The sequence below is a fragment of the Apostichopus japonicus genome, chromosome 4, assembly GCF_037975245.1.
Source record: "Apostichopus japonicus isolate 1M-3 chromosome 4, ASM3797524v1, whole genome shotgun sequence".
Lineage (NCBI taxonomy): Eukaryota > Metazoa > Echinodermata > Holothuroidea > Aspidochirotida > Stichopodidae > Apostichopus > Apostichopus japonicus.
The window spans coordinates 332,678-360,557 of record NC_092564.1 but is presented as its reverse complement, the minus strand read 5'-3'; the positions used below and the strand labels follow the sequence as shown (position 1 = coordinate 360,557).

At 36.5% G+C, this 27,880-nt stretch overlaps 1 protein-coding gene across 1 annotated transcript in view; it reads right to left on the bottom strand.

Moving 5' to 3' along the window:
• LOC139966043 (separin-like) overlaps positions 1-27,386 on the bottom strand; it is a 56,762-nt gene extending 29,376 nt beyond the window's left edge. Inside the window, exons 1-12 of the mRNA XM_071968677.1 lie at positions 27,138-27,386; positions 19,445-20,882; positions 18,934-19,076; positions 16,637-16,845; positions 12,791-12,898; positions 11,846-11,986; positions 6,713-6,857; positions 6,020-6,223; positions 4,763-5,008; positions 3,526-3,802; positions 2,770-2,929; positions 394-2,438 (exon numbers count right to left, since the gene is read on the bottom strand). Of these exons, the coding sequence (XP_071824778.1) occupies positions 394-2,438; positions 2,770-2,929; positions 3,526-3,802; positions 4,763-5,008; positions 6,020-6,223; positions 6,713-6,857; positions 11,846-11,986; positions 12,791-12,898; positions 16,637-16,845; positions 18,934-19,076; positions 19,445-20,882; positions 27,138-27,236 (5,215 nt within the window). The 5' untranslated portion in view covers positions 27,237-27,386. The remainder of the gene's footprint in view (positions 1-393; positions 2,439-2,769; positions 2,930-3,525; positions 3,803-4,762; positions 5,009-6,019; positions 6,224-6,712; positions 6,858-11,845; positions 11,987-12,790; positions 12,899-16,636; positions 16,846-18,933; positions 19,077-19,444; positions 20,883-27,137) is intronic.
• Between the last annotated feature and the right edge of the window lie 494 nt (positions 27,387-27,880).

The following is a 27,880-nucleotide window of genomic DNA, read 5'->3' as shown; positions in this document are numbered from 1 at the left end:
ATATATTTACTATATATATAAATATACTATATATATTATATACTATATATATATACTATATAAATATACTATATATATTAATATATATACTAAATATACTATAAATTTACTATATATATAAATATATATATAAAAAAATAAGTAAATATATAAAAAAAATAAAGCTTTTATATTTAAGTAAATATAAGCTTTTAATATCTGTCGTGTGTGTAAACACATTTTACAAGTTGAAAATCTAACTAATAAAATTCAGAATAAATAGAAAGCAACATTAGGTCATTCACAAATGTTTCCTTCTTGATTATCTACGACACAAAATATCTGCAAAATGTCATCACTCAAATGTTGCATAAGAAAAAAAAAGTAATTGAACCTGCAAGTATTTAATTTTACCTATAACATCTCCAGCTGTCCAGTTCAAGGTATCTGTATTTTTCTGACAATAATGTCCATTCCCAATCTTCTTTGCTCCTAATCTCTTTGCTGCTGTTTTCCGTCCTCTCTTGCTGGTAATTAATTCCTCCTCTTCTTCCGATGACAAGGCTCTTGGAAGTTCAATCTCTTCACATTCTGCAGGTACTTGCCTCAACAAATTTAATGTCGCGGTTGTTTCCTGATCCTCACAATACATACGGACTATTGATTCCAACTTATAAGAATTAGATGAGGTGGATTCATCTTCTACCTCATCATCATCATGGTCATCAAAGATGAAACGGAATGACTCATCTGATGTGTTAAACTGTTCATCAACTTCATCTGATGTGTTTCTGACTACTTCTGTTGCAGCGGGTCTACCTCTTCTCCTGGTTGGTTTCCTTCCTTTCACTTCTTCACTCTGTTTAACTTCTTCACTCTGTTTAACCACTCTAGACTTTGTGAGAGCTGGATTTACTTCTGTTGTAATTGGTTTCCTTCCGTTCACTTCACTCTGTTTAGCCACTCTAGACTTTGTAAGATTTATTTCTGTTGTAGTTTCAACAGCTGTGTTCTTTACTTTCTTTGAACCAGAGGATTTGTTGACAGTGGGAGCAGATGTTTGCTTCTTTCCTCTTCCTCTAGACTTTGTGAGAGCCGGATTTACTTCTGTTGTAGTTTCAACAGCTGTGTTCTTTACTTTCTTTGATCCAGAGGATTTGTTGACAGTGGGAGCAGATGTTTGCTTCTTTCCTCTTCCTCTGCCTCTCTTTGGCTTCATCTCCTCCTTGCTTACTTCATCAAAATCAAACACATCTGTCAATTCTACAGATTCAGCAATCACACCTGTAGCCGGCTCACTCATGCTTGAGTTGAGGAGACTTCCCTTCTTGGATTTATTCTCAACTGCTTTCCTCTTCTTAGCTGTGGTTAGTTTCTCATTCTTCGTTCTCCCAGCTTTAACTAGTTTCTCTTCATTATCATCCACAACATCAGAAAATAACCCTAAAGAATCGAGACTCACGTCACCCGAGTGCTTTCCTTTGGTGACTGCTTCCTTTCGAGATAGTTCCGGCCTAGAGTAAGCTCCAGATAAGGAATCCCTCCAATGTGTAGGAGTTGTTTCTTTTGTTATCTTCAAACCCTCAGATCCATCAATGGAAAGCTGTCCCAGTTGATGTGTGATGTCACCTGGCATACTCTCTAGAGTGCCTTTAGTGTCTGACCAGCAAGATGAGATCAGCTGATCTAATGAAGAGGTGATGGCTCCACTCTGAAGCATGTAAATATTCCAAAGTGCTTTCAGATACATAAACTCAGACTTTAGAGATAATGCATCAACATGTAATTGACAGAACTTTAAGTTATTCAGACCATCTTGTATACTATTTGGGATATCTGGGAAATGCTGTGTGTGAAGATGGTAGATCACTCGTAACTTGGAAATCTTTGCAAACCTCCCATTAATTGCATTTACAGACAAATTTGACAATTTAGTTATGTTGGTAGAGGTATGTAACAGTTTGTTGAGAGTTTTAATTGATTTTGTGATGTGTGTGTTGCACTGTTTAAGACACCAATTCCATACAACCTCACCTGCAGACAGATAAACATCAAACTGTTTGTGCTCTACACCAACCAGCTCAGCAGCCACTGAGAACAAATGAATCCAGTAATTGTGAAGTTCTAAGTCTATGCAGGAATTACAGACACAGTCCTCTGCATGAGACACAAATCCAGGAGAGTCCAGGGGGATGTCCAAGAGACTTTCCGATCTTAAGTTGGATTCATGACTCAAATCTAATGAAGACATCCTTGTGTGCAAGACAAAACTCTCATCCATACTATCCTCCATTGAAAGTGATTTCTGAGCAGCAGGGTCACCAACCTGATTCTTCTTTGCCGCATTGATTTCATTATCTTGTAATATACAATGAATGGTTTTCATTGCTGCAAGAGTAGAATTCTCTAAATTTTGCAGATTAAAACTGTCACAAAGGCTGAGATTAAAAGTTGCAATCCTGCACAAGAAAAGAAAAATGAATTAGTTTAGCATATAATACTTATTAGAAAAGTATTTCTTCAACCTTGAGAGTAAATGAATACTTTACCACAAGCAAAGTGACATAAACCATGTGTTGTGAAAGAAGGAAAGGATAGATTAGAGTCACTAAATTGAAACTAATGTTGTTTAAAATTTATATCTTTAAGTATGATCACAATCACTGAACAATGTCACTATTTTACATTCTCCCTGATCCTAGAAATTTATGACAAACTGATTTACAGTTTTAAGTTAGTCCTGCTGTCTCAAAGCTGAGTGAAATACAGAAAGTTGAGATGAGTACTAACCATCTGGGTAAGTTATACATCTGAGAAAGATTTAAACCTTCCTGGCAATAATACTTTGCTTCTCTAACACATCCTTGCAATGTATACAGCTCACTAACTAGCAGCAAACTCTCAAGAACCTTCTGTAAAGCCAACCAGTAACTTGTATCTTTGCTGCCATCTGCAAATACAGAAACAAGGTATCAGATATACACCAATAGATACCTAAAACATCATTTGATTCTCAGCAAAACCTATCAAAGTTAGTAAGGACCAACAGGTTCCCAAGTCAGTCATACACTTAGACAATTCCAATTTACTGTATTAAAGCAGATGCAAACAGGGTGGCATTGGCTGTTTTGTCAATGAAACTTTTGATATATGTTTGGACAAAGTTAAGCTTTGTTGAATGTTACAGCAAGTAATTTACATAAAACCAAGGAAGAATGCTCAGAGTGCAGTTATTGATGGCAGTGTAGAAGACATAGGGTTTATTTCATGTGAACATTACAATAAAAACACAGGGAGGCACAGGAGGAGTGTGGTAAATAACAAGTGATTTAATGTTACCTTCACATGCATAGTTACAAATTAAATCTAATTAATTGCATTGCAAACAAGTAATGAGATATTTAAATAACTTGAAAAAGATTTTTCTTAAGCCCTCCAAAAAATAGTATTAATATAAAATATCAAACAAAATGTTAATATACATAAATAAGATAACAAGCCAAGTCATGATATGAAGGTGTTTTGTTCTTCTTCTAGTTAACTTACAGAGTTCAGTTGTTCCATCATGATCTTTTCCGATGACACCCTTGCTTACTCCTGTGAAAAGTCTCATTGCCTCTTGAGCTGGTTGCATGGGTGAAAGATCAAGGTTCATTTCTCCATCAATATCTAATCCTTTGTCATCCTCTTCATTGGCTGATGTGGCAATATACCTAGCTATTAACAATTTCGTCTCGGCAGAAATAAAGTAGCGATTGTAGTTGTGGCACATCTGGCTGGTCAACTTCAATAACTTAGTTAAATTTGCTTTGAATTCCTTTCTCTATAATTAAAGAAAAATGAGTTCACAGTAATTCAATCATTTTTAATCCTTGTTTGGCTTTAAGTATGGAATCTCTCTTGAAGTACTTCCCTGATGCAAACTGGATGTGGTCTTCAGTGTAACAGTGCTTAAACCAATGGCATGACTTGTATTGCATATAATAATATCACAGCAAATACTATGCTTTAAATGTCTTTATCTTTAATACTGACATGTTACATCCTGTTTTCTTGGGATTACATCTATCTTTATGTTGTTATTTTACTCTTCTTTTGCTTCTGTGCTTTCTTGATACTCTTCACTAACAATCCCAACATCTCCCCACCAGGGACTTGGTTTTTACAGATTGTTTTATTGCATTCATAGCAGGAACCATAAACCATATTGTTTTGATCATTCAGGTTATACCTCTAAATGTAGACTGTCTCTGCAGTTGATGTCAGCTTATCCAGTAAACAAGATTGTTCTGTCTGTATTCAAATCTATAAAACTAAAGCGATCACAAATTGGCAGACAAATGACAATGAAACCTATATTAAAACGCAAGATAAAGTGGCTGTAATTTTTGTGTGGCACTATTTCTTTCAGCCATAATTTGGTATACAAGAATCTGGGCTGCAATTGTTATAACTGTTGAGGATAATAACCACAAGTAATTACCATCCATTATGGTCCAATAACAGATAGTTTCCTTCATTAGTATCGACAAATCCCTAGAAACACATCAATTTTGGAGGGCATAGAGACTGTCTGTTGTTGCTAGGCAACATGATGCAGTGTTACTGCAATAATGGACTCGGCTGCGTCTCATTTGTTATTCCCCAAATTTAGTGTCTCAACTTTTTATTCACCAATAACAGGCAGCCTGAAGCAATTTACTCCTTAAATACTGTATGAAATGCAATCATCTGCTCTAAATACCCTAAACCAAAGGAATTAATCATAAAATAATGTACTTACATTGTCTTGAACTAGATACAGAAATATTTGAGCTTTGAATAGACAGCACTGCAGATATAACTGGTCATCAGAACTGTTGGTGACATGTTGCTTACACTTGTAAAGAATGACAGAAGCTTCATCTAACATTCCTAGAGTACTCATCACACCACTCAGAGAACACCGAGCAAGGACAGCTACCTGCCAATCTTCAATCAACTCTGATAAATGTGCAGTCAATGTAAGAGCTTTCACTTGTAGTAGAGGCTGTGTGAAAAATTTAAGAAAAACAACTCTCAACTGGGAGCACATTAACATAAACATTATTTATTGGACAATTATATTCAGTTCAGAATACCTGGCAGTAATGAGAAGCATACTCTTTTTGTTCACCTTTCAGGTAGCAATAAAACCTTCAGAGATATTGAATATGGCAATAAAACCTTCAGAAATATTGAATTTGACAGTAAAACATGTAGAGGTAACGTGATGAAATATTTTCGGATAGCTTGTTGCAAAGTATCAGCCTAACAAATCATTGAAAATAAACTATTTGGCAACTAGTCTTTGTAACATGACTGTAGTTAATACTGCATTTAGTCCTGTAAAACTTAAATGATTCATAATGCATTATTACCACTCATGCAAGCACCTGATGCTGAAACACTTTGTTAATATGGAACTGGTCTACAAAACTCATTTCAGGATCATGCAAGTACAGTAGACATAGGATTGACACATTTTTGGCCATCTTTTTTAAGCTTTTCTACTGTGAATTATTTTAAAACATTTGTACATCTGACTAATTCAAAGGGAACTTTGGCTGCCTACCAATAAAAATCATCTGGGAAGCTTGGACGAACTACATAACAAACACTTCACACTAGCTATTTTTTTTTGCAGGGCCCTAGCATAATTAAGTTATCAAATACTGTCTAGCCTCTTAATATAAAGATGTAGTTTTTGTGATTCACATTCTCTTTTTTTTTCAGGTTTAGAATGCATGGAATGGCTTAAAGCCCAGGCTCAGAAACCAGTTTAGTTACAAGACTGGTTAATCATGCAGCACTTTTTAGTCATGCAGCCCTGTTAAGTAGTACTGTCTTATACTGCCCTGTACTGCAAGTGACAAAGATCTAGCATCTGAAATCTAGCATCAAGCAACAGCTGGCAAGGCAGATAGCAAAGACAAGTTCATGTCACTGACCAACAGGGAGTCAAGCTTACCATGACATTCCAACTACCAAAGGCTTAAACAGAACACTATCAAATATTTACCAGCTTTTGTAGACCAAAGATTTCAGAAATTTTGCTCAGGCAGGAAAGACTCTCCCCTGGATTTTTCAAGGCCAAATTTCTGGAATCAGCAAATACAGACTCCCAAAGTTGCAGAGCAATCTGGAGGGGATGCAGATGGTTCCAGCTGGTACTTATGTCCTGTGCTTCTCTTTCAACAACATTTTGGTTTAGACTCAAATTTTCCTGCAATAAATGATGGATCATGTTTGATGTAATGCAGGTACTGTGAGTAATGATACATGGCTTTCATATCTTTAAAATATGTTAGCTAACGACCTTCCTAGAATTCAAAGTAGCTGGTTGCTTTTCATAGTCACATTGCATCTGCCTTGAGATTCAATCCAGTTATTACAAGTAACTTTATATGGCAAATTGGTGGTACATTACTTGACACATACTTTTTTTTTCTCATGATGAAACTTAAGAAAATTGAAAATCTTCTTCATGGTAAATTTTTCTTTTTTACTTCATGTAAAGCAAAAATTCAACATATAGTGTACAAACAGAAAAGCATTTTCTCTGTTAAATATGACAGCTTAAGTAATAACATAGTACAATAAAATGCCTACAACCAGTTAACAAAAACATAAATATTTGATGTTACACTAATCCATTTATGAGAGTAGTTCAATGATCCATTCTTAGTACATTCTGTCACTATGTGCAACATACCTCAAAGTAGCATACATAGGTCCAAAATTTGGCTTGAGCTAAAATATCTTGTAGCTGTTTCATTTTGTCACAATTTGTTGAATCCATTTGTTCCAGTTCATCCTGAATTAATGCTATGGATGTATCCAAGCATTCTAAAGGTGTGCTGAGGAGAATAAAATACAAACATCTTCAAAAATCTTCAAAAAGTGTTTACAGGATACATGCAGACTGTCCAACACACCACTAGTAGAAGAAATGCAGGTATTCAAAGAGTCTGAATGAATGGCACACCACTAGTAGAAGAAATGCAGGTATTCAAAGAGTCTGAATGAATGGCACACCACTAGTAGAAGAAATGCAGGTATTCAAAGAGTCTGAATGAATGGCACACCACTAGTAGAAGAAATGCAGGTATTCAAAGAGTCTGAATGAATGGCAAAGCATCCAGATGCATACTAAACTGGTGTAACATCAACTCCAAAGATGGCAACTTCTAAACAAAAAAAACATTGGTCCTTTCTCTCAGAACATCAGGGTTATATTTTACAGTCTATATTAAGCACTAGATTGAAGATCTGACAATTCATCTGCTGGAGACCAAAAGAGTATTGGAATGCTTGTGTATCCATTACACTGCTTCTTGTATGAACTTCTAATATTTGTATAGTAATTGCACTTCAACATAACATGTGATAAAGCGTATGCAAGGGCTATGACTTCACTTTCAACAACACATGCGCAAATCCACAAAACCTGATCCAACATTTATCCTGGACTACAGTGGTGTTCCGTCGAGGTTGACACGACCGTCCGGACGCGACGTTTTCAGACGTTTCCAGACACTTTAGGACACTTTAGGACGTTTTCTGACACCTCCGGACGGTCGGACGCTTTTGTACATTTTACTCCAACAATATTCACTTTTAATCCGGACGGAACATGCGGTTTACTGCCTACTTTTTCACACCAGATTAAATCGATCTTCTCAGTTTGTTACAATAGAAGTTACAATGGTGATATGTCCCATTCTGTCCGATAATCCGGACGTTTTTAGCCCGACTCAAAGTAACAAAACAGTAAGGATTACAGAGGCAAGAACCCTTTCATTTCAGAAAAGCGTCATGTGTCCGATAATCCGGACGCTTAAAGCTAAACTATGTTTCTATTCAAAAGCGATTTTAGAGGCAGTTCTATTATCAGCCCGCAAAACGTCTGAAACCGTCCGATAATCCGGACGGAATAAACTTTCAGTACAGGGTAGTATTTCTGCTACAAACAAAGTCAAAGGTGATACAAGTTTGAACACAAAATAACTGCGAAGAAATATATTGAAGTAACGTCATGTTTTGACAAAAGCATGCAATGTACAACAACTATTTACTAACCTTTTGAAACAAAAATTCAAGCAGAAGGAGTGGGGAACAGTCACAAGAAATAAGAGAAATAACGACATATTGATGATAATGCCCATCGGTGTTGGGCGACAATCAACCATTCCCACTATATCTTATCCTGGTTCTGAGTTGCTTCCGTTCAACAAAAATATCGTTTTACCTAGGCTCAAAACATTTTCAAAACAACGGTACACATGAAGTAATCCAATAAATCCCAGACTGGATAACGAATATAAATACACTACAGCATCGTTACTGTATTGTTTACCTCCTCCTGCCGACACAACCGAAAATGTTTAATGTTTAATATGTAACACGTATTGAACCTTTTTTTAAATAATTTCAATGATGTCACCCCCGTAGCTCCTTCAAAGTTGCTAAGCTTTTTATTGATAACGCCGAACGTACCCCATTACCAGACACACAAGGCGCCACGAAATGTAACACTGTCGGAAACATCTGAAAGTACTAGTAATATGCAAATATTACGAACTTTTTACCGCTACGATGAGGAAATATTTTTTCTCACCGTTCAATCGTCCGGCTATTTTCCTTTTTTTTTCTTCAATGGCTATCGAAGTCTGTTTTTTGACGATGAGGAAATGTTATTCGCAAAATTTGAACATGTTGAGAAACAAACAACAGGGCGTAAAATCTCGCGCACATACTTTTACTTCCAGGAATCCAGGGTAAAGCACATTGCAGCAAAGGTTGAGCTCACACGCGCTAAGCAAGGTACCTGGGAGACTGCTTGGGCCACCCCTCCTCTCTTGCGACACGGGTTAATATAGTGTTGCACGTTTTCTTGGCAGTTTGCCAGGGTTTTAACAACTCCTTGTTAGGTCAGAAAAGAATGCAAATTAACAGGTGTCAGGCTTGTGAGCAGAAACCGGGACATGACCTAGATTTCCAGGGTAGTCAATACTTTGTGCGCGCACCTGCAACCCCTTCAAGTTCAAAAGTTCACAATGAAAAGTTTTTAACTATCAACAAGTCACCACGTGTTTGGAACTTCAGACAATAAGAATGTAACATAGGGGCTACGTAAATACGGGATTTTAAACTACATACATAAGAATAGTACAGATTTATTCATATCGTTAATCGGCTGTTGTTTACTCCAGAAAATAAACTTTCAATACGTACAATATCAATCTTTCGTACAAAAAATCTTAAAAATGAAAAAAGTGGCGAAATATAACTATAAATGACATCGTGGGACCCCCCGCATTAATAAACGAATCCATTTCATTACAGCATCAACTCTGAAATATCGCAAGCAGTGTGTACCAGTACCCTACGCTATAATAATATACAGTCCCTTGCGAAGATGGATTTAAACTGGATATACTCCCTGCGGTTTTGGCTCAAAATTTATTAAATCGTTATAATTATTATAACAAAGTGAGGTGAAATGCATAAGGGTAAGATTTTGTACATGGGAACCTTCACAATCCTCGTTTGAAGGAAAAATAAATAACGAAAATTTCAGAATAACTTTGAAGTCCCGTAACATGCTGAGCCCAAGTAACGTTCGATATTTGTTGTAGCCTAGGTCACGTAGTGCACGTAGGCCTATATTGACCCGCAGATATAGTGGCTGACGGTAAATCGGTAATAATAGAGTTTAATGTGCTAATTTAATGGTTCACATATGATGTTTTATTGTCGGACACGTCTTATTTCTTTTCATTTTCCCCATTCCATCTTTCTTTATTCCTCCCTCTCCATGTTTGTGCTGTCTGTTGTTGTTGTTGTTTTTTTTTTATCTCTGCTCCAAAATTTCCCGCGAGTGACGAAGATTTTTTTTTATCTCTGCACCAAAATTTCCCGCGAGCCACTGAAATTTCCCGGGAACGAGTTTCCCGTGTTACCTCTTTTTTCCTGGCCTGAGTATTTTTCCTAGTAACCTTTAAAATCTCAATCTAGGCACAGAGCTTCGTCCGTCTCTCGTGTCAAAATGGACGAGACGGTACTGTACCACCTCGCGGGGGAATCGAACTTTGAACTTAGCACGCTTTTAATAATATTTGTTAACAAAAAGTGCTGTATGTATTTACCGATATTAAATTGTCGTATGACACTAAAAAAATTTCCTTGGTAGCTGTAAGTCTCAAAATAGTAAATGATAGTGAGTAAATATTTCTGCACAGAGTTTTTTCAGTGAACTTGTAATCCTTACAGGCTATTGTTATCACGCTTAGGAATGGTCGCGGCCGTGTGACCGCAAATGCTCTAGATAAACACTCCACTCTTTTGTTACTATTGGGCTAGTAAACTTTACATCGGACGTTTTCGGACGCTTTTGGCTTTAAATACTGGGTATGACGGGTTTTTTTCTAACCGGACGCTTGGACGGAACCAGACACTTTCAGACACTTTCAGACGTTTTCAGACGTTTTCGGACGATTTCGGACGTTTTGAAATCGGACGATTAGGTCAACCTCGACGGAACACCACTGTAGGCTCTTTGCAAACAATCATCTCTAGGCTTTATACGCAATGTGGATTAAAAAATCAAATTTCAATGTCTACTTTTGACGATTCACAGTAGTTTACACACGAACGTTACACTAATAAAATTTACTGAAGCATGTGGTCAATTGGAACGCAAAAAAATTTGCAACAGAAACTACTGTGGCATGAATGCACATTTCACATTAGCAACTATCAATGCAGAGAGCAGACACATACTGTGAGATGTAATATCCTTTTCAGGATCAGAATTGTTAGCTCCCTACAAAATTCATAGATTTTCTTAACTCATAACATTTTCTGATCAAAACAATGATTCAAATATTATGTGATAGTCTCAGAAACAATTCAAGTATATCTTCGTACCAGGAGTGATTGTTGTCAAAAGTTACTAGGATGGTATGCGGCAAGGCCTAACATTATAATATATGAGTGCACACATATAATAGCCTATATAACAAACTTTGTTATCTCCACACAGGGGAAAGTAACATTGCAAGAAATTGTTGTTAAACAACTTCGTGTTCATGGGGCTGGCACTACAGATGCAAACATTTTCTAGACAATGGATAGGGACTATTAGCCAATCAAATCACTGGAATTTAGGAAAAGCATATTTTTAGCATGAAAATCTCTGTAATGGAGTGTTGTAAACCCTTTACCTTGTGGTTGATTGTTATGATATATTTATTTTCAAACTAAATTAATTATCTGTAGTATTGGGAGAAATTTTAGTTCTTGTCAGGTTTTTGAAAGAAATAATGAAAGATGTTCATTCAAAACTGTGTTTTGTTATGTTTTCCGTTGACCCAGTTGTCAGGGTGTACTTGGGGTTTGTTTCTCAAAAAGGGCACAGTGGCCATTAGAGAAAAAAGGGCAAGGCATTTTGGCCGTAAAAACGTCAGATTTCCTATAGGCACCAAGCCGAGTTGGAAGGCGATGGCGGTCGTCGCCGCCGTGAAATTTGAGGCCTGCATTACTTCAAAATTGGCAGAATTATCACATTAAAGTTCCACTATTTTTCATCACCTTGACACTATCTTGATTTTTGACATCCTATCATCTTTCAATTTCAGAAGCCTATAGACTCTATCCCATAGAATGGCAAATCAAAAAAATTATGCTATAAAAGCATAGTCTTGTTGAGGTCAACCTAAAAGTGTCAAAATATTCAATTTTGGTATTTTTCCTGTTTTGCTGTTCCACATGTTTTTTGAGCCTGGGTATTGTACTAAAGGTTATGCATGTACCATATAAGGAGGTAAAGGAAAATGTTAATTACTTGTCTGACTCCAATCTTCCTGTTCTAAGTAGATGGGAGAGTTTGATGAGGATGAGAGCCCTCTCTGCCAGATATTCATCTCCTTGAAATATATCCAGCAGGTCACATACAACAGCATATTCCTCCTGGAGAGTGTCATGCCTCAAAAGAAAACAATTGGTAAAGGTGCTGTTAACATTGCATTCATGGAGAAATTTACATCATTATTACAGATGCTGAAACTGATTAAATATCAAAGAGCAGAAGACAGCATAGTCTTAAGGATGTAAAACTAAGCACGAATACACACTGTACATATATACATTGTACATGTATGTACTGTACACACTATATACCGCTTGGCATTCATTTTATAGTAAAGACTTTTAATTAAATGAATTAGGAACAGAAGCAGACAAGTACATTTCAAATAGTATTTGTTCATATAACATTGAAATCTGCAAAGTATTGAATTGAATGACCTTGAAGTACAATACCCAGGCTCAAAACATGTGGAACATCAAACAGGCCAAAACGTTCTTGTAAAAATCCCACAAACAATTAAACAATTAAAGTTTTACCAAAGCAACAAACTAGTTTCACACAATAGAGTCAAATTGTGTTTGTTTTTTACATGAAAAGTCTAAGCATATCTCACATAGTGTCATGTAGATAGAATTCAGTACAATCGATTTGATTTATTCATTCTTTTTTCATGGGTAAGTTATTAAATCAAGCTCTTCAAGCTAAGTTACATAGTTCAATGCAACTAATTTTGATAGCCATCTGTGTGCAAAGTCAATTGTCGAGTATCTAGATTTGACTGGAGTCAAAGCCAGGTTAAGACCTTGAGTAAATAGCTCAAAGTAAATCACTGGTTATGTATGAATGTATAAATTCAACCAACAATGAAAGCCTCAGTGATAAGAAGCTTCTTTCTAAATAAAATGAAATACTCTGACTCACTTTTGCTGTTCATATAGTGTCAATTCCTCTTCTAACAAGTTTGACATCTGAGTCGTAAAATCATCAAGAATGTTGCTATCAAGCTCTTTCACCACATCAAGGATAGTTCTACCAAGATGAATAAATTAAAAATTAATGTGAAACAAAAACCTGGATTCAAATTCATTCGATATGTATGTACAATGTTTTTAATAAATTTACAGACATGTTAATCAAGCAGTAATAATGAAAGGAAATTCCAGAACCAGGTATCTGCTGTGCATGTCTTAACTATAAAAATATTGAAATATCATCAGTAACTATATATTGCAATAGTTGCATTAATCATTAATACGCGTTATTTCTTCTCAGCTAAAAGGCAAATTTAGCTATATAAGCTTTACTAGTTTGCAACAATAAACTACTGTTTTTCTCTCAATTATTATATGTAAATTAGGCTAAGCCTCTGACCATCAACATGGTAATACTACAGATGTAACATTGTATAATAGACTCCTCTTTAAAACATCTGTTGTAACTAATGTTACACAGTTTTGGCTTACGTAAAAACCAGTGTTTTGAATCAGAAAGTCTTTGCAGCCTTGTGTTAAATGCAATGAGAGGAACTTAATAATACTGAGAAAAGATTGCTCTCTCTATAAGTTTTTAAAGAAATTTAAACTTAACTCAACAGTTTGGTAAGCAGCTCATCATGCCCTATAAAGCCTACATAACCATTACACCTGTAATGCCTAGCTTATTGTTACAAACAAGATGTAGTAGTGCAATAGTAACTGTGAACTTAAGCAAGTTCAAATATGACACAGTATCTCACCAACAACCAATCTCAGTATATTAAAATATATACCTATTAAAATCCTAATGTTAAATTGCAACATTCACCTATACGATAGGCTAATCAGTTGTCTATTGATTATACAGTGCAACTAAAGAAACAGTGATCCCAAAGGGCCAGTGTACAAATGAGTATGGAATGCTAAAATATTATAGGACATCTGCTTGCGGTCATCAGCCAATCAAATCATTGGAAAATATCTACTCACTATTTGAGAACAAATCTGTGTAACATGGCTGTTAGCAATGTATTTAGCACTGTAAAACTGTAATGATTGCTAATGTTTATTTATGGCTCATCTTAGCAGCTACTGTTGAAATAGTTTGTTAAGATAGAACATGTAGGCCTAGGAATGGCCACCTTTGGCTTTCACCAAGTCTTTCTTGTGAAAATGTTATGAAACCTCTTGTCCGTCAGACAACCTGCTGGAAACTCAGACACATGTTAAAACTTAACCTCAATGGATCGCTATACATAATTAAGCATCTTTTTATGAATAGCATCTAGCCTGTTAATTAAATATTTGTTCATTTATGAACATTCTTGTACAAATCTTGCAATTTGTACACTGCAGAATTCACTGTTTTAGCAGGCAGCTTTTCATAATCTGTTTCCCCCAGTTTTGGTTTATAGAAGTGTATTGCAACTGGTTAAAACCATGGTTCAAAAACTGGGTAATCATGCAGCTTTGGTGGCAACACTAAAATAGTGTCTTGGTTCAAGCTTGTGGTTTGCATAATGAGAAACGAACCCTTTTTGAACAGTTCTTAAACCAGTTTTACTGAAAAGTTTGAACATCAACCACTGTATACTGCACACAGATCCCTTCTGTCAAAATACTATTAAAGGTATTGTCTGGTGGAAGATTTTGATATATTGTTCTTGTAATTATTAATTTTCTCTTTCTAACCATGTAAAAATTGTCCCCATTCGACGTTTTCAAATTCACCAGTTTCTCACCAAAAGTACCATTTGTTCGAACGCATCAATATGGTGATTGAAGTAGCGCAGGCAAATAGGCAAAACAGGCGACTTGAAGTTAGCACTACCATTTCCGCAGCAAATACACTCTCACATGTACACGCACAGGTGATTGCCTATTACAGCCTACCATGCCCAGTTGGTATATGTATAGCCTTGCACATTCAGTAATATACTCTCACACTCAAACCACATTTCATAAACTGTTCTTCGAAATCGCTGAAATAAAGTTCACAGATCAAATTAACAGTAAAAGGAAACTTGAAAAGTATTCCGAACACCTAAAGATGAAACTTGGCAGAATCGATGTCAGAGCAGAATGTAGTACTGAGAAGCTTAGGCTTCGCAGAACTGTCCTATTGTAAACGTTAGAGTAGCCTACATGCGAACATTCTTTGCGTTGGAGCTGGATAGCCCGATGTATAAACAACGAAGAGTCTGCTGTTAAAACTTATCTTGTGTTACACAAAGACCACGAAATCACTGATCTACTACATATATGGGGGCTTAAGGAGTTTTTAAAAGCATATAGAATTTGTAAGAAATTTCACCGAAAATTAAGGAAGAAATTAATCTGTATACAAACGCGTTTTAGTTGTGATTACTGTAGGTACTGTACGGAGCGTGGGTTATATCGCAATCTGCATTAGCATAGATGACGTCATGTTCTGTACTGTTCAAATCATATTGGAAATGTTCATCACTAACGATTAAAAAAAAACATTAGCGTTCTCATACTTTGACAACATGTTTGGAAAATTATTTATCATTTTTTAAGGTAACTTCTTTGGGCCACCAGACAATCCTTTAAAATGTTTTATTGGATTATTTGTTTTCGATTACGGTATTTATTGATTATATTAACACAGGTCTGATATTGAGGAAGCAAGTATCTTAGTGAACCATGAGTATTAAACTTGCAGTAGCCGCTTAATTCTGCAAACCACAACATAGAATCTAAGGATATTCTGTGCATAAACTGCAATTTTAGTGCCTGCATTCAGCATTGCTACGAACGTAGGATTCTGCGTCCTGGACGCAATGTTTTAGCCAAGGACACAAATCTTCAAATGCCTTGCGTTTGGCGGACGCAAACTTCTTTATTACAGAACAAACCCCAAGTACACACACTCACAACTAGGCCTATGCAAACATTTGAAAAAAAAAAAAATTTTTGAATTAACATCTTCGGGTAATAAATTAGGAACCGGGTAGTATCGCTTCGGGCGGGTACCCGGATAACCCGTGTAAACACTCATGTTAATTATATGAAGTTTTTAACAAGTTAATGAAAGAAACAATTTAGCAAATAGGAATTATTGAGGAAGGTTTTATAACTTATCTTACACCTACGTATTTGAACATGAAACCATTGTCAGTAGAGAATATAATTCATTTATTATAGCATCCAATATGTAACTTCTTGAAAATCATGATACACGAGGGTAAATAAATGTTTCCAGGTACCCTGATATCCGACGGGTAACGGTTCTCGGGTACCCAGATCCCATATATTTGGACCAGTGTAAACACTAATTTTGATAAACATGTTCAAGATACGCTTGAATTTTTTCTGAGCCTATCACGTAATATTTGAATCATGGTTTTGATCAGAAAACGTTGTGATTTAGGACAATCGAAGAATTTTGTGGGAAGCTAACATCTCTGATACTGAAAAGGATATTCTAGCTCACAGTATGTTATGTTTGTTCTCTCCATATTGAGATTTGGCAATTTAAAATTTGCATTCATACCATGCCACAGTAGTTCCTTTCTTGAAAACTTTTTCGCAGTACTTTTGACTAGTGGTTCAGCCAAAACATTCACAAAGTATAGGTGGTGATGCTATCGCAACTACACTAGTATAGTAGGTCATATTATGAACGTGATATGTTTTTCGATTGGGACACTTTTTTTTACGGGACGTAAACTATTTTTCTCTAATAACGTTACTGTGCATTGTTAAACCCACATCCTGGAGAAGCCTTGTTACAGTAACATATCCTTCTGGGCGATTCTATATAACATACCTGCTCCGTAGTTCCTCATATTCTTCCTTCTTTGCCAGGTCTCGTTTTACTTTCCACCAAAACTCTAGCCATTTTGATGTTTGGATCCCTAGCTGTTCATCCTTTATGCTGTACATTAGGACAGTAGCTATAGTAAGCAAGGCACTGTCTGGACTGTTCTGTCGTCGCTGACAATCCAGTTGTAGTTCAAATTTGTTCCACAAGTTAACCTGTTAATACCAGCAGCACTGATCATGTTAAATATCTGCTCTGCCACCATTAATAAACACTGACAGGTCTATTCCATTCATTACCTGCAATGATCGTCTTGTTCTATTGCTTTAATGTTGTCTCTAGTAGTCTCTACTCAAAACCAGGGCAAATTTTAAGGGATTTTCCTAGTCATATTCTGGATAACCTGTTCCTAAAATCAGCTTGTCCAGATGGAACATTTGGTTGTATGAGAAAGGCCCATATGTTTCTGCAGCACATATACCATCAGACAGCACACTCGCATTTGTGTTTCTTAATGTTTTTTAATGCCAGACATTACCTAACTGTGTCAAAATGTTAAGAAATAAGAAAGATTCAGGCCCTGCTGATGAAAGATCACCAGGAGCATACTCAGTTGTGCGAGACTGTACTAAAGGCTTAGACTGCCCTACCAGTGATGACCTGACATCTTCTCTTTAGTCTGTGTTCCTTCAGCAAGTGCCTTTAATTCAATCCCTTCCAGGCACCCACCTCCCAAAGTGGACATCGTGGCAGTCCAAGTAATCACAGTCAATAAGAGACTACAACTTAAAACATTACAATAATTACAGCCACTCTGTACAAACAAGCTTGACATGTTCAGAAATTTCAAACTGAATATGAGTACTAACTCTTAGCAAGTTTCCATCAACATTTTTCTTCATTGATAGTAAACAATTTACAAAGTAAAAATGTTCCCAAAGAGATTGTATAACCTGAGGGCATTTACAGGAACACAATCAGTCAGTTTTTTTATTACTGCAAATTCCAAAAAATTCATTGCAGCCACTGACAGACTTTCCATTACATGTTTTGTGCCTAGACACAATGTCCTAATGTTATGATTTGTGGTTATTATCATATGATAGGCTGATCAATTGCATAAACACAGTTAATATAACTTTTAACTGTGATTAATGCTCCTGCAAAGAGTTCTGTACAATCAGTAACAAGTATGCTAAGAAACTGTCAGAAAGTTTGTTGTTGACTACATGCCATTCAAATCACAGGAATGCATAGATTGACTGTGTACTTGTGAATGAATCTGAGTGTAATTTGACGATAGTTTGTAATGTGTTCAGGCGTGTGCAAACTCAATGAGTGCTGCTGAATTATTACCACTGTTTCACTTTGCTGCTTTGTAAAACATACTGTACATGTCATTGATTTAATACTTAGATCATGTTAGTATCTAAAGCTGAAATACTTCAGTAATGAATTCACATAAATTTAAATGGAAACCCTTACTTTTTGTACTGTCATGGAAACATGATACATTCTGGCATTCTTTGACAAGTTTGCCCACTCTACATTTTCTGAAACTACTTGTCCTTCAGATGGCCTCTAAGGGAAATTTCCATCCGAAAGATTGGATGGCCACTAATAATTTACCTTGAGAACCACCACATTTGTCAAGTCTTGTTCAATGTTGTCAAGTGTGACAAGAAGTATGTTTTCAGGTTTGGAGCAAAAATTACAGTGCAAGTATTTGTAGACAAATGCTTGGGTTTCATTCCTAAAATGGGTTTCATTCCTAAATGGTTACTTGACTATGTTAAAAGCTAACCTTTGTGATGTATGCAACAATGTTTGAAATATATCTTTGCCAATCACCCAACACTACGACAAGGTTGTGAAAACAAAGGGATAAGTGGATAACAAAACAGAAAATTTGGCAGTCACTCAGTTTCCATCCTTAATGTGCATAATTTGCTAATGTTTATTCATAAATAAAACTAGAATTGAGAATAAACTTGTAAAATGGTCAATGGATATTGATGGGCATGCAGCTATTTTCATGATTTCTAATGCTTTTCAGAGTGCTTAAGACATTGTTGTTCATAGGTGTCTGTAGACCTTCAATAAGTGTAAAAACAAAATGTATACAATGCTAGAGTCTACTATATACAGTAATGACCGATGGATAAGCCCATACTAAACTGAGTATTTTCAGTCCCCCCTTAAACAGGCTGGGTGTGAAGAAGATTTACCTCAGATAAAGATGTTTTCACCACATATTACACACAACCAAACAACAAAGAAAAATATAAAATAAAAGCAACTACCTTTTCAGTTTTGTTTAGAAGCAGAGATTCCCCCTGTATGCACCACTGGAGAAGGTGATTATTTGACATGACCACTAGAGTCTCAGCAGAATCATAGATCTGTTTCTGGTATAGAACCAAGCCCAAATTGTATGACACATTACCTATATGAAAGGAAAAACAAACAAAACAATGGTTAGTAATGTCTGAAATGAAAGTAGCTGCCTGCATTAATGTTTCCAAACGAGTAAATCAACTGTATTACTGCTAATTACACAGAGTATTGGACTGAGGTTATTAAATCTGGTGTGAAGTTATACATTATGTTGCTGATATAACAAATGCAACCAACTGGAACTGCTTTCAGAATATTGTACACCCTATCTCACTGAAACATTGGTTCTTGTCAAACCTCATGCTATAAATACAAAGGATAATTGTAAGCAATAGCAATGACAGAATTACCTTAATAATGACTTGGTTTGAACCTGATGCTTTACAGAGAATGTATCATTTTATTTAACATTATTACCTAACCATCTGTGTTCATCAACAGATAATGCCCCGCCACAACCCTCTGAAACACCACTGACGATCTCATCCATCCTATGGACCACCCAACTAGCATCACTGACCAGATCAGTGTCCACTGAATTGGTTAGTTCTCTAAGCTGTTGAAGATGTATTGAAGACATCAAGTTGAGAGAAGACAGTAATCTGCTTAAGGTTCTTTGATAAACCTGGCTGACAGATTTGCCATTGAGACCCTTATCCTCTTCATCGCAGGCAATATAGTATTGCTTCATGTGGGTCAGTATGTCAATGTAAAGGTGAAGGGTACTGAGAACTGTACAAGCTGGTTGTGATAAGTATTCACTAGGTTTTGAGAAGTTCTCCTGCAGCTTGCGAAATAATTCCAAACCCTCTGCGAGACAGCTCAAAGGGGCAATCCTGTATTGGCCCTTCTCCATTGCTTTCTTCACACTTTGAGAATCCTTAGCAAAAGCATTTAGCAATGAACACTTTGGAAGTTGGATCTTTTTGCCTTTCTTCTTTGTACCTGAAGTGGAATGTCTTTCATCTGTCTTGGAACCTTCAAGTAGTGTCCTCATTAGAGAAACCACTGCTCTCAAGTATGTTAAGCTAGTCAATACATCAGAGCTCCATTGATTATTCTGAAGTATACCAGAGAGTAATTCAAATGAGTCAATAATGCTAACATGATTATTGCCCAAAATACAACACTTGGTAAATTGCACAGTTACTTCAATAACAGGACATATTAGTCTATCAAAGTCATCTTCTTCGGTACAGCATTTTATTCTGGATTTAAAATCAGAACTGAGCAGGTCAGACATGACATTTTTGAAGAAGCTACACAAGGTTGTATGTCTACCAGGATCTTTGTGAACGTGTTGCTCAAAATCTATACTTGTCCTGACAAATGCCTCAACAATCCACTTTCTGTCATGATTAGTGAGTAAAAGTATAGATAGGGCCAGCTGTCTAGCATTGAGAACCAACTCATGCTTGCTTATAGAGAGTTTTGACGACTTTTGAAGGCTGATACATGACTTCCATAGTTGGTTGTGTGCCTGCTTGCAGATGCTGTTAAATTCATTGTCCCTATTTTCTAAAACAGTCAAGTGCAATTCACTTTTAAGGTACTCAGCAAATGTAAGTGCATCAGCAAAGAAATTGGTCTTGAGGAGGTGTGAGGTAATGTGGTATAGAAGTTTTTCCAAAGCCAATTGCACAGGATGATGGTGTAACTTTGTCTTCTGTAAACAGTGGAAGGCCTCTTTTGCGATCAGGACAAGGTTGCCGACATTTAATGCATTTATTTTTCCCTCACTCAAGAGCTGTACACATCCACGAAGAATCTTCATGCAAAGCAGTCCATACTCTTTCAAGTTGCTAGATTTCTGTGACGTTTTCCCTTTTGGTGAAAGAACCAGGACCAAATGACACTGAAAACAAAATAGACAAATAGAAAGTCCATAGAGTTGCATATCTCATCACAAAATTTGGGTACATGATCAGTATGGGGTCATCATTCTGTAGTAGTACATGAGCATTGTATGTTATTGACCTTATTTTCTTTGATATTTAATGTAAATATGCTTTAAACATTCATTCAAACAATTCATTTAGTCACTACTTCCTGTATGGTATGACACTTTCAGATATTTGGGCATTTTGGCAAGTGCACAATAAGCAAAAGAGAACTTTTTTTTTATATAAAGTTAAATTTCTAGATAATTTGATATGCAATCAAAACCAGCCACCAAAAGATCATGTTATGAGCATTTTCAATTTTGGAAAGTGAACAAATTAAGCCAACTTTGATCTCCATTCAACCAACGTGACTTTGGTGTTTTACATAAATGCATTGTAAACTTTCACAGGATGGTATCCTATATGTTTTGTGACTTACTGTAAGCTGCCTCATTTGTCATTTTAGTATGGGCGTAATGGCTTAAATGCTGTTTCTAGTTATTCGAACTCTGACATTGGACCCTGGATGTCATACAATAAGTCACTAAGGACACTAACATACCCAATCAAGTCTGACACCCATCATACTTACGGTTATGTATTAGTTTGTTAAATGGTTCCTCACAAATTAGAACTTTGATCATGTGACCTCTTCATTTGACAATTTAAAATTAATGCACTGTAAATGTGCAGCATCTGATACTCCACATGGGTTTGACAGCTTCAACCACTTTATCATTAGTTTATAACACAGAATAAGGACCAAAATGCTACATTTCTGGTTATTTGACATTTTGACGGCTGATACCAAGGAACACGTCCACCAAGTTTAAAGCTAGTCAGGTTAACAGTTAGGAGTAGTCTGTGAAATACTTTTTCGCCCAAAAATGAAAAAAAATTAACTATGCTTTGATAACGTGATGTCACCTTTAGCATTTTACATTAAAAAATGCATGATTAACTTGCCAAGTCTGATATCCCACATGAGTTTCAGGGTTTCAGCCATTTTCTCTTTTTCATATATCCATAATGACCAAATTTATGCTGAAAATTGGTAATTTTGACCTCTTTGTCCCTTACTAAAAAATTATCCAATCCATGTTATCGCACCACCCTGTGGCAGCCCCCACTCCTCCCCCATCCCCTCCCTTATGAAGTCAGACCAACCCACCAAGTTTTAAACCAGTACCTCAAGGAGATGTGAGGTGGGTAGCAATTTTAATACACATTTTATTTGAAAAGGTTGGAAAGACTTAGTTTAGGTTGTGAAGCAACTGTAGTTAATATAATTTATGATTTAGGAGATTTTGGTGAAACAAATACACGTATTGCGCAGAATCGGTTTCTTCACAAAATAACTTGTTAGAGCATTTGACCATGGAGCAATTAACGAAATAATTTCGTTAATAGCTCCATGATTTGACAAATTACTGTACGTGCATGAAATGGAACGTGTGAGAACCATTTGGCGGTAAACTGTACTTGCAAGTATGATAGAACTAGGCTGAAGTTTTAACTAAATTAGCCCATGGAGCTATTAGCTCCATGATTAGACAGAGCAAAGTGTGGGTAATATTATACAACGGAATGACTTTAATTTGTCAAGAAGCAGTCTGTGGAAACGAACTTTGGGGGATTCCTTGCTTTGAAATGGTATTCTCAAATGTAGTGAGAGTAACATCTCAGAACCGCAAAAGCTCTGTGACATTGTGAAAGTAGTGAGATGTAGACCATCCCATCATTTTTCAATTAGTTTATTTGGATTGCTTTAAACTTTGAAAAAACTTTGCTGATCTCTCTGACAGTAGGTAAAGAAAGCTGGGCATGCAAAAATGTCTGTATATTACTTGTGTGTAAATGTAGGGTGTTCGCAGCCGCTTTACATAGCAGAGCTTCTATGGGTTAGAATAAACTGTGATAAAGAGAAGAGTCGGTAAACTCAGTATCGCACTCTTTCCAAAATATTCAACCACAGAGTTACCATATACTTAAGCCGAAAAAATAAGAGTAACAAAGAAAAAGCGCTACTAGGAGCACAATCAGTGCAAAACTTTAGCAAGGAAACTATATTAATTACGACAATGTGCCCCAGTCTGTAACTATTTAGGCCTATAGATACGAGTTCCTCCCGTTAGGCATTAAATTGAATGTAGGTAACAATCTATGAGAACTAGGTAGGTCTTGGCCGATCCTACCTCTTAGCCTACATCGCAAGATACGCCGTATACACCTCGCAAGAAAATCACGATAACCTTAAATGAATAAACAATATTTTGCACTTGAAGATCTGACTTCCCCCAAAATGCAGTGATAAGGTTAAGACCCAGTACTTCTTAATACATTGAGATTCCAATTACTAGTCAAAAAATATTTTCTGAAGAAAAACCTTACGATATTTTTCACAATTTTTGATGCTTAGATTAGTGCTTCCTCACAATCAACGAGCCGCCCCGAAATTCGCTCCGCTTACGTAAAACTTCTATATATAACACGTAAAAATACCCGAGTTTTTACACCCATAATTCCCATTGACAATGGTCCCGGAACATAAGTAGGTCATCGACATTCGAACTTGCCCAAGTTCATCGCACCATGGGAACGACACAACACATTGAACATGATGGTACATTTTCCCGCCATCTGGACGCCGAGTGTAAATTTTGGTGTAATATGCAAATTATTAATTGTATCTTGCTGTGCGGTTAAAACTTAATCTATTGCCACACATACAAATTTTGGGAAGCTGTTGTAGAAGTAACTTTTGTATCAATTGTTAAGTACTGTAAGGTAGTATAATTTATAAAAGACGGTTTTCTTCAGGTGGTAAGGAAAAGGGGTGTTTCGGTGAACTCAATCTCTTTGTATAGTATTTGGATACTTAAAATGACGATGTACAGTGATCTACATGCAGTTTCTATTTCTCTTTAAGTAAGCTTTAAGTATTTAGCATTTTTATCCTTTGTGGATCTTTATTGAAATAAATACGAAATGTATTGTTTGACGCAAGTATTTAACGGTAAGCATTTCTTAAATTGTTGACTGAGCTTCAAAATCCATTTTCAAAAAAGTATGTTTTCATAAAGGTTTTATAAAATCGACATATAGCTAGGGTAGGAAAATATTAACTTAACCCCATTAACTAGAGTTGTTCTATCCAAATAAAGTACATGTTTCTCGTACTGAGATCTGAAGGGAAAAAAATGGGCGGGCATATTTCTTCCTTTATGCGCTAATACTAGTTTGGAATATGTGGCAACCTTTACAAAATAATTTTTAAGGAAAGCTTAGATTTCTTGTAATCCGAATAGAGACTTGGGAATCAGGAAAAAGGAGGCCCCTTCCGCAGATGAGAAACATGTTTTGTTTTTAACCGGCCCTGCTTCAAAGTTGTTAGTGGAAGTTTTTTTTTTTCTTTTCATTCTGTTGGAACTAACGGTAAATTATGTACAAAATTGACACAAGAAACGTTTATTAATACTTTACTATTTCTTCAAAATGTTGCCAACTATTCAAAGTACCCATATATACTCTGTGGAACATAACCTCTACAACTGAAAAAAAAGTCAGCAAAGGAAGCACTGTATAGAAACCCATGTGACGAAAAACAATTATAAGTTGTATGCCGGCAAACACTTTACCTGCGTCCTCTTCGCTGCTAGGTGAATATCACGTCTTAAACTACGATTTAAGAAACAACTGTTTCAAACATCTCATTAGTTCTTTCAATGACTTTAATCCCTATTCATTGAGCACAATATCATTTCCTGAGTATATACAGGGATTATACGAGGTGTCTACGCGGCAATTTGTTTGTCAACAAGTTTATACGCGATTGTACGTGTTTATACGTCTCTATACGATTCTGTGCGCGTACACATGTCCAGTTATACGTGAGCGGTACTGTATGTCTACCAGGCCTTGACAATTTTTTTTTTAAATTACTCGCCAACTTGCGACCGAGTCTAAAATTCTACTCGCTAAAACGTTAAATTTACTCGCCAGTTTTTCTTGCAAAGTGTTGGTGATATAAGCCTAGGTAGTATGGCCTAACTTAGGATATCGCGGTTTAGTGTTACTGTTGGTTGTTTACAGCAAAAACGATCTATTTAAATTGTGCTTCGTCAAAAGTGTTTAAAACATGATATTCGTGCGTTACCCGTTTGAGTTGTGGTTACGCATTTATTTAAGTTTGTCGTTTTCCAGTTTGGTTACACCTATCGTGCATCATTTAGTCGATTAGTATCAAATTAGTTTCGAGCTGGTGAACAGAGCTGTTCCTTAGGACCTACCTGTAAACAGTGCACTTAATAATTCTACTGTGATTGATAACATTAGGCAATAGGCCTGTGGTGATTTGCTCACAAGTTAATAGTAAGCCTATCGTATAAAGGCAGTGAGCGAATGAGCCACTCGCCAAGATGTCGAGCATAATGCATATTTTGCTCGCCAGTCGCAAATTCTAGTCGCCATTGTCGAGGCCTGATGTCTACGCACCCTACTCTGTGGAAAGAGTAAAAGCTGGTAGTTATGGAAAGCATTGTTGAAGGTATTATTCCTAAGTGGTTCAGTCAGAGTTCTTTTTAATTACAAAATAAAGTACCCTGCAATATTTCCTACTTTCTTTCATACTAACAGTAACCTTGCTCTACAACTTAGAAAATACGCTGGCAAAGCCTAAATCAGAACAACAATATCCTCCCTTGATAAAAGTATGTTAGTTTCCTTAAGTTATTACTTTCCTCACTTAATGTTTCTTTTCTACCTTAAATCTTTTCCAAGTTACTCCACTTAATACATCTATTCTTTCCACATAGCCTAGCCAATATGACTCCCCTTGTACTGCTTTAGGTAATTCCTAATTACCCACACCCGTGCCTCCAGTATGTTATAAGCAGCTTAACTTCCCTGACATTCACACAGTCTAACCATCCTTCTCGACTTTCTTTGATACTTTCCTATGTTATTTTCATCATCCTGAATTTGGTATCCTAAAATTGAAGACAAACATAACGTACATGTATGTGGAAAAAAAGATGTTTTCCGCACAAGAAATTGTTCAGCGGGAAAGCACTGTGTGCTGAATAACTAACACCCACAAAAACATGTAGGCATGCAGCAAGTGCTCTTCGGCCTACTTACATTGTGAAGCACCTGGTGTGATGGATAGGGGTACCGTTATTCTCCGCACACATTACTTTCCGCTGAAACAAAACGGTGTTTTCCGCACACAAATTTGTCAGCGGAAAACAACGTGGGTAGGAGCAGAATGGCTTACTGAAATGATTAGGCACATGGAAGGATTTAGGAGGATGGAAAAGATAGAATTTGACTGTAGCAGGATAAAATGTAGCTCCCAGACGAGATTATTATTAGGATAGCTATAGGCTGTAAGCACTAGCTTAGGCTGTAAGCACAAGTTTAATTTTAGTTAAACAGCGCCACTTTATTTGGTTGTAGTTTTCGATATGGCGTGAAGGTGAAAAAAGGTGAGCTGCCATGACGATTTGGTCTCCACTGCTAAGTTTCATCCTTTAGGGGGCGGGCGTAGTGGGGGGGGCGGTGTCTTTTGTGATATTTTCACATTAACAATAACAGAGTATAGAGTGAGAATATATAGGGCTATATAATATTATGCCTCATACTTCTTTAAGTAATCAGTAATTACAAACACTCCAAGCCTCCTGTAAATTATAAGCAGCTTAACTGTTCTGACATGAAGTCAGCCTAACCATCCTTATTGAAGTTCTTTGGTACTTTCTCATGTTATTTTCATCATCCTGAATTTGGTATCCTAAAATTGAGGAAAAATATAGTGTACAGGTAAGTGGGGGAAAAAGTTGTTTTCCACACAAGAATTTTTTCAGCGGAAAGTATGTGCGGAAATTACCGTGTGCGGAGAATAATTGAAACCGATGGATAGTGGGTACTAAAAACAAAAACATTGTCAACCTCAACTAAGCATTTCTGGCAAGGAACACCCTAATTGCAAAGAGAGCAAATAAGTGCACCCAGAAAAGTGAATCATGATTGATTTGGTGTGTCCCCACACAAGGTGAACTTACAGTCTGTTGCCTAGCCTTACTGGGATGTCAGTTTCCGCCACAGTAAGTTTAAGCCACTAGGCTAATTAACAATCAAAAGTTGTGTAGACTAGGCAGTTAGCCTATCATTGAAAGTTTAGCCTATCCACAACTTTGGACCAAGTTAATTTGTGTAACGCAGGTTACCTGTACATTCTTCACGAACACTTCATTTATTCTTCCTTCCTGAAGTTCTTCTAAAAGCTTTGCAGGGGTGACGGAACACATAGTGTGAAATAAATTCATACAGCATGACGATTCTTCATATTTAACTTATGATGTTACCAACGTATACGTTACCGTCGTTACGTTAGTCTTCGAAATGTGCGTTTGTCTGTTACGTTAGTCTAACGATAGATACATAACACACCTGAGCAGCCTAACTATACTAACTCTCATTCTACAGTTGTTGTGCTTATAAATTGTACCGCGCCAGCTGATTTTTCTTTTGAAGGATCCTATTGGTTACTGCTCTCGGCAATTTCAGTTTTACGCACTTTGTGGAAGCTATGGACCGCCGTTTGATAGCAAAATTTAACCGGGGAAATAGCAATGTATCACAGAAATGTTTTGAATGTATCTAATCACTTCCATCTTTCTTGGCATAATTGCATCATATATGTTGGAGTTATCGGTCGCGACGATTCCCACACATGTTTGAGATTGAGAGGAGGAGGCAGGAATCAGACCAATGTACAATGACGTTAAACCCGACCTGCATTAAAAGTATTGTGGTATATAACCTCATCCCGTGTCGGGGCCTGGTCAGCTGAGCCTGTTTGTACCAATCAAATTTTATGGCTATCAATCAGTCAATCAATCGTAACAATCTGTCAATCGTAACAATTACAAAGAGATATGGTTAAATCATTTTGAGATTGGTATTTAAT